The following is an 8,228-nucleotide window of genomic DNA, read 5'->3' as shown; positions in this document are numbered from 1 at the left end:
TATATATATATATATATATATAAAGCAAAAGGTAAAAAGGGATTGATAAATCCTGAAAAAGTGACAAAACATATTACATGAATTACATTTCACTAGGAAATAAAAGATGGTAGCTAAATTTGTCATTTCAATTTTGGATCATCTGTCTTTCAACTTAGTTCTGTAAAATAGTTTTGATAACTATTATTATTATGGTGGTGAGCTGGCAGACTTGTTAGCATCCTAGACAAAATACTTTATGGCATTTCATCCATCTTTGTGTTCTAAGTTCAAATTCCACAGTCAATAAAATAAGTACCAACTACTGAGGTTGATGTAATCAACTAACCCCTTCTCCAAAATTTCAGGCCTTGTGCCAATAGTAGAAAAGTTTTTATTTTTATTTTTGAATTGAAAGCTAGTGGAATTTTTTGTTGGTGGGGTGGATTTCTGTGATGGCAGTTTGACTCTTTGGTCCTCATGTATAAAATTTAATATTTTTTTTTGTTGCATGAATACAATACTTTTTGCTTTGTTACTGCAATCTGTTGAAAATGTAGGAAAGGAAAAAATCCATGGATGAACAACGTTGGGAAAATACACGGATCAGAAACTTGGAAGATAGCTGGAGACATCAAATGCAAATTAAGGATGATGAGATTAAACGTTTACAAGGCCGAATCGATGTATGTTTCTGGTTATATTACCTTTTTATTGCCTTTTAAATGGCATTGCTCTGGTAGAAATTTGCAAAATGGGTTTTTTTTTCTCATTGTGCTATTTCTACAAATGGGCTTCCACTTTTCAACTATATGGCTTCAGGTTCAATGCCTCTGCACAGCACCTTGAGTATGTATCTTCTACTACAGCCCCATGTTAACCAATTCCTTGTGATGAGATTTGGTTTATGGAAACTACAAAGATGCTTGTTATATAGATGTGTATGTATGTGTGTGTGTGCCCTTGTGTGTGTATCTTTACTTATGAAAGTTGACAGCTTATTCTGAACTATGGCTATCATTGATGTCAATGTTGGCATGTCAACCACAAATGGTTGTGTCACTGTCTGTGGCCAGATAGCAACTGGTGCTGTTTGTTGGCATTTCCTATTAACCCTTTCACTAGCTTCATACATTGAATTTTTCGGAAAATAAAAAGAAAAAAAATTCATTACTTGAAATAACAGGTAAGAATTGGTAACAAGAAGAGCATCCAACCATAAAAATCCTGTCTCAGTTACCTTCCATTTTAGCCATGTTATCACGGATGGAAAAACAGCCTTTTAAATGAAATGAAGGAACGAATGATTTTTGCTCTTTGTGTTCCTTATGAAAGAAAATTTTGACATAAGAATTTTGCTTTACAAGAACAACTTTTGAAAATTTCAAAATGATATATGTTGTTATCAAAATGTTAATATTGTATCATCAGTTGCAACCACCTCATAGCAACTGTTTGGGTGGAAAAAGGGCTTTTATTCAGCACCCAGCTAAAATGTTAATTTTTCTTTCAAAATGGCTACTATGCATTTTACTAAGTGTTCCTCTGTCATCTCCTTCCTTTCCTATCTTAATCAAAATGATTTGATCTCCAGTATCCTGCTACTAATGCCAGTAAGTTATGCTTCCTGCTTTACTATCAAATATTAACAATTCTTTTGCATTCTTCTCACATTGATTCTATGATGTTTTGAATTCAGAATGCTTCCTAATCTGAAAACTACAGACAAATGGCTTCTACTTTATCGCTAATTTTAATCAATATTGTAGTATATATACTACAGGTACATAACTTAAGGCTTTAATTAAGATGAAAATCTGTCCAGGGTTAGGGTAACCTCAACTCTTTCTCAAAACTGGTGGTCTCACTGCTTACACTGATTAAACCTATTTATTCTCATATCAGTATGTCAATACATACTGTCTTGAGACCCTAGGACTAGTTACCAGGTTTCCATGGTGTATAAATGACTGGTCATGACATTCCTCTAGTCTGTCACAGGGTTACTCAATTATGGTCGAGTGGACTGGAGCAACATAGAATGAAGTGTTTTGCTCAAAAACACAACACACCATCCTGCTCAAAAATCAAAACTATGATCTTGTGATTGTGAATGCATCACCCTAACCATAGGGTATGTGTCTTCATCATATCAGTATAAATACCTGAATATTTTTTTCTGCCTAATTAAAATCCGATACATGCACCTAAAGGCCAGAGTCAACACATTTCCAGATGGGACATAACTGATCTTAAAACCTACCAAGTTATAGAAACTAATGATAATATTTGGAAATCTTTTTGATAAACTGTGACAGGAAAATCTTTTGGTGGAATTCTGTGATACTTGGAAATAATTTCTGGGTCTGTTTCATGTATTGCAAATACCAACAGTACATAATTAAATTGTAGTGTACTTGGCATTCTACAATCTTCTTTACTTTCTCCTCTTCTTTACACCTTGTCCACTACTAGTTTAAGTATCTCCTATCTCATACTTATAACTGCAACCCTTCACCATATTTTTTTACCACTGTTAATTCAATTATCAACACCCATCCATGAGCGTTATTTCAGAAAGCTTGGCCCTACACCTCCACTTTCTGCTAATATATTCTAACTTCCAGACAGCCGAATTTTATACATTCTGTGATTTACCATCTATAGCAACTATTCCTGGTACCATTTCCAAAACTACAAGGACATGTTTTCTGGAACCAAGAAGTAATTGTTGTTATTACAAAACCCAAATTCATTTGCTGTGGAGTAACAAAATCAGCTTTGTGATGTGTACCTTCTTTGAACATCAACAGCCTATACTGTATTGGATAGAAAAAAAAAAACATCCATTTGAAGAGTAAATGATCCACCACCAAAAACTTACTGCCTATTTTCCTACTGCAATTTCACCATTGCTTTAATAACTTCTTTCTTATAAATATTGTATCTATACTCTGATTTCTGTTAAAAATTGTGCTCTTAATCCCTCTTGCTTAAAACATTGTTTTTGTTTGTTTGTTTTTATTATTTTGTGCAAGAAATAAGGTAGTAAGTTGGCAGCACATCTGACAAAATGCTTAGTAGCATTTCTTCCTGCTCTTTACTTTCCGAGTTCAAATTCCACCAGTCAACTTTGCTTTTTATCCTTTCAGGGTGAATTAAATAAGCACCAGTTGAGCACTAAGGTCAATGTAATCAACTTACCTCATCCTCTCAAAATTGCTTATCTTATGCCAAGATTAGAAAGATTTTTTCTTTTTATAAGAAGTGGTGATCATGATCAGTACAGGCCACATTTGTATGGTCAATGAAATTAACGTTTGGCTTGAATTTTTCAAAGTTGATGCCCACAGTGAAAACACTAAAAGGAATAGAATGCCAGAGGGTTGTTGCTAGGGAAGATATGCTACAGTTGAATAGTCTGGCAGTAGACTTCTGATCCAAGACATTAGAGATGTGTTGTGTCCCTAGATATTAACTTAGGAAGTTCTCATAGCAGATATAGTTGAAGGCTCAGTTGATCTTAAGGCCAATGTTGCCTTTCCTAATGTTTTCAATGTGAGAAGCCACTGGTATATATATATAATCTAAGAGAGTGTCCTAAAAAGTGTGTAGCAGAAGGAACATTGTCAGAATCAGCTATCTTTGCATTTTGGAGTAACTGGGAATATTTCCACAGTAAATTGATGGAATGAAGAATGTTTGGGAAGGGGTTCTATTGTGTGAAGTCTGCAATTAGAATCAAAAACATTGATTTTTTAAGTGTAACTTTCAGAATTATCATGGGTGGTGGATGGTAAATAGAAGTTTTGGGAAATTAGTATCTAACTTGGAAGAGGAATAGAAAGTTTAGCTGTAATTTTGGAGGTAAAAGAGTTTTTGGTCCTTTGCTTTCTTGATCATCATCATGTTCTAGGCTAAGTACTTTCTTTCTATTGCAACAAGTGAAACACTTGGGATTTTTGGTTTGTGTTGCAGTTGTAAGTCGTACACCAAATATTGCACCCAGTCTTTCATTCTAACATCTCACTTCCATATGTTTCCTACTAAATATTAATCTCAATTTTTTAAAAATTCTAATTGCTCTAATCTCATTCTTATAATCTGTTCTCTCCACCACCTCATCCCACCAATACTCAATACAATATTTAGTTGCATTGTATTCTTCATATAAAACATAACATCTATTTAAAAGTTGATTTCTTGAAAACATACCAAGTGTATATATCTTAGTAACAAAGTCTTTGTTGTGTATACAACTGTAGGTTCATCTGAAATCAGGAATTTGAGTTTAGCATTGGATTTAAATTGTATTATTAAACAATATATTATGGTTCATTCTTTCAGGACTTGAACCATCAGAATGCTAAAACGTCAAAATGCCACATCTGTCATGATGGTAAGCTTCTAAATAAAGCAGAGAAACTTACTGAGGTAAGCTAGTGTTTTTCATTTTTCTCTTTTCTTAAGTTATTAACCCTACTTTACTCTGCACAATTTGTAAATCTGCTGTACATGTACACTGGTATTAAAACTGATCAGTACTACTTATTGAGCATATTTTTTAATGTTCTGTATAAACTACAGTGGGTCAACACTGACAAGAAACACCTGAGCTAGAAAATTCCAGTGGAATGATGTACTGGAGAAGAAGGATTGGAAACATTGGTTGATGCAGGAATTGATATACCAAGGGTGATGAGAGATGAGTGGATGAGGAGTGCCTGGCTGGTGGAGGTACAAGACCAGCTAGCTCCAGGAAGTGGAGGCCATTAAAGCATGGGTTCCATTGGTCCTCTGACTTCTTGAAATTTTTGCTGTAAATTACTGCTAATTATTAGAATTTTCTCTTATCTTACAACTACACAAAACAAAACTCCTCGAGAAAAAAAAAAGGACAAGAACGGGTGTCTTGCTGTTGAGGAAATACATGGCTATCCCAGCAGTAAAAGGAATAAGGATGGTGAAGACGAGGTATCAGGGCATACCCACAAGGTACAAGAAGGGGGATAAAGAGAGAATGGGAACAGAATTGTGGGTGGCTAGATAGGTAGGTTCATGAGTGTGTATGAAAAGGGAGTGATAGAATCATAAAGATAAAGATACAGGTGAACACAATTGCAAATCCAGGTCATACTACAGTTCTTTGTGATGTACTTTTTTTGTAAGTCACAGATCCTGTGTCTCTAATTGAACAAAAATAGTCTCCGCTATTCCTTCATGATTGTGTAGCAAGAAGGGTATGTGGTTGTAAAAATACTTCTACAAATGGACTTCCCAATCATACAAGCTTGTAAAAGTGGATTGAGAACATTTCTCATTAGTGTTTTAATGCTTTTGTTAATGTATTTCTGTTGAAATAGACTGCCTTTGTTTTAATTAATTTTGAAAATAATAAATTTAGTAAAAATAACTTTGCCATTATTAAACTGGTGTTTGAACAGAAATTAATATGAAATTTTGGAGGAAGGTTTTTATTTGGAACACTTTAAAACAGGAACTTTGCATCATGGGATCCAAGGTAGTCTTGGCTAGAGTATTAAAAGGGTTAAAGTTTATCTTCCTGTGATAATATAATGTAAAACCAACATAATGTCTGGTTATATTTCAAATGAATACTGTACAGTCATAAAATAAACTGGTGTTGATTTCACAATTGAGATAACATTGGACAAGCTTTAGAGAAGATAATTCCGAGTAGAGGTTTTCTCCCAGCTAGACATCATGATTATCACTGAGCTTTTTGGAGATAGGGGTTGGAAGTGTAACAAGAGAGAATGTGCTGTTGTAAATATGGATAAGTAACACTCAGAAATCAATTTTGCATTTTTTTTCTTTCATTTCTTTGTTGTTTTCCATTTTTCAACTCATAGATATACGTGGTTGTGAAAGTACTTTGTGCCATAATCATAAATCATAGATTCAAATGGTATTTATTGTCTAGTTTGGTAAACGAAGCCAAGTGCAGTTTTTTTCACTTTTCTTTTCCTTTTTTTCTTTTTTTTCCTTTTTAAATATCAACAACAAAACTGCTTTCTGAAAAATATCTAAGCCCCCCCCCCCACTCTGATGTGAGATATTACTGCCATTATATAATGGATAATTGATTAACTGAATGAAAAATATCACTTTAATAAGATCAAAGATCGTAAAATCATTTTAGAGTGATTTTAAAAACTGTTTATATTGAGGAAAATATAAAGTATCTACTCGAGAAGTGTTTTTGAAATCTTATTTTCTAAATAGGTGATAATGACAAAAGAGTTGCATTTATTGGACAGGAAAACCTCATAAGTTTAAGTGCCATTAAGGAAGTATTAAAATATTTGATTCTACATTTTCATTTGAGTGACTAAGTTTTCAGGAACTAAGAACTGCTGGCAAGCACAATCAGTTTAAAGAAAATTTATATCAATAAAGATAGAATAATTTTTTTTAATTATGAGTTGATAATTAATTATAAGTAGTGTATTGGCAGAATGCCAATATTTTGCAATGGCTCTTTATGCACTATGTTCAAATGCTGCCAATGTCAACTTTACCTTTCATTCTCTTCTGGGGTTGTAAAGTACCAGTCATGTACAGGGATTGATTTTAATACTCCTATAATACACCAACCTATTTCAGTATGGAGAGAGGAGCTTTAAATAATAATGATGATAAAGCATGCTAGATGTAAATGGAATTTCGCTTTTAACAGAAATCATCTGATACTACCTGCCTTTGCTGGGGCAGCTACTGTTACACATAACCCTATTCTGGTGTGCCAGTAGTGCTACCTTTGTTTAGCCATCAAAAAACAACCAACTTGGATATTTTTTCGATCTCATCTGCTAGAAACAGCAACCGAATTTCCCTCCAGTCACACCCTATTCTCTTAAGAAAGGAAGAATCCAATGGATACTATAGTCCTATGGCAAAACTGTAGATGGCCTTTGTTGACAAAAATTAATCTATAAGAGAGTTGGTAAGTTGACATCTGTAAAGAGTGGAGAATCTAATGATTCAAGCATTCTCCCTTTGTCTGAGAATGAAAATCGTCATCATCATCGTTTTACTGTCCACATTTCCATGTTTGTATGGGTCAGACAGATTTTTCTGTGGCCAGATGCCCTTCCTGTCACCGACTCTCCCCTCTTTGCAAGTAAGGTAATATTTCTTTCTAGCTGGACATATTTTCACTGAAGATTAGGACCAAAGGAAGTTGCTTGCATGATGGTGATGCTGATTTACAGTTATCACAAAACATCAATACAAGGACAGACACACACAAACACACACACACATGACAGGCTTCTTTCAGTTTCTGCATACCAATCCACTCACATGATTTTTGTTGGCCTAGGGCTGTAACAAGACATCTGCCTAAAGGTATCCAAATGTTGAAACCTCTATTTGAACAAACTCCATCTAATGCAATCAGGAAAACTGGATGGTAGATGATGATGATGAAAGGTAAAAATGGCTGTGATGGGATTTGAACTCAGAAAGCAAGATGCTACAATAAAAAACTGAATTGTTTGACTATGTCCTGTCTGCTACATGTATTATGTAATCAATATCTGTTCACATATAAGATTAACTGTAATTTGTACCTTGTGTAATGATGAACTAATTAATACAGTCAACACTTCCTGTTGTAAAAGATGCAGCACTTGATAAAAGAAAGATTAAGATTATGAAACCTAATTACGTTATATGCATGTGTGTGCACTCTTTATCTCACTTTGATACAGATGATATCTTGATATTTCTAGCATAGTCATCTTTAAAAGTACAGAATTGGTTAAATTAAGAGCCTTCTTTGTAATTGCATTGTTGGGTGTTAAATAGAGCATCAGTTATAAAAACACCTGCTTTTCTGATAATTTGGAGAATTAATCACATTTGTTGGGGTGGGGGAATATTATCTAAACCATGTTTATGAGGGATGCATAAAATTTAAAGAAGAAAAAACGTAATACAGAAATATAAAATTCATATGGGAAAATATTTTAGAAACACAATAAATAATGCATGTAACAGAAATTTACTAGAATCGCATACATAGAGCAGTGTATTTGTACTGACAATAATCTACTGATGTCTCATTTGAGTTATGAAGGATTACATCAAATACATTTCCCACAAACATGTTTGTTGTCTTAAACTCTCACAAAATGCCTGCCTGTTTCCCTCTCTCTCTCTCTCTCTCTCTCGCATTCTCTTTCTCTCTCTCTTTCTCTCTCTCTCTCTCTCTCTCTCTCTCT

General features: G+C 34.0%; 1 protein-coding gene across 7 annotated transcripts in view; it reads left to right on the top strand.

Moving 5' to 3' along the window:
- LOC106874645 (citron Rho-interacting kinase) overlaps positions 1 to 8,228 on the top strand; it is a 284,276-nt gene that overhangs the window by 188,834 nt on the left and 87,214 nt on the right. For 6 of the 7 annotated variants that reach the window (XM_052978339.1, XM_052978352.1, XM_052978344.1 and 3 more), the window contains exons 13-14: positions 540 to 665; positions 4,327 to 4,413. In XM_052978339.1, the coding sequence (XP_052834299.1) occupies positions 540 to 665; positions 4,327 to 4,413 (213 nt within the window). The remainder of the gene's footprint in view (positions 1 to 539; positions 666 to 4,326; positions 4,414 to 8,228) is intronic. The other variant, XM_052978350.1, reaches the window with a different exon arrangement.

This window comes from Octopus bimaculoides, chromosome 2 (genome assembly GCF_001194135.2).
Source record: "Octopus bimaculoides isolate UCB-OBI-ISO-001 chromosome 2, ASM119413v2, whole genome shotgun sequence".
NCBI lineage: Eukaryota > Metazoa > Mollusca > Cephalopoda > Octopoda > Octopodidae > Octopus > Octopus bimaculoides.
Note: the sequence above shows the minus strand (reverse complement) of the source record. Positions and strands in the feature narration are given on the sequence as shown.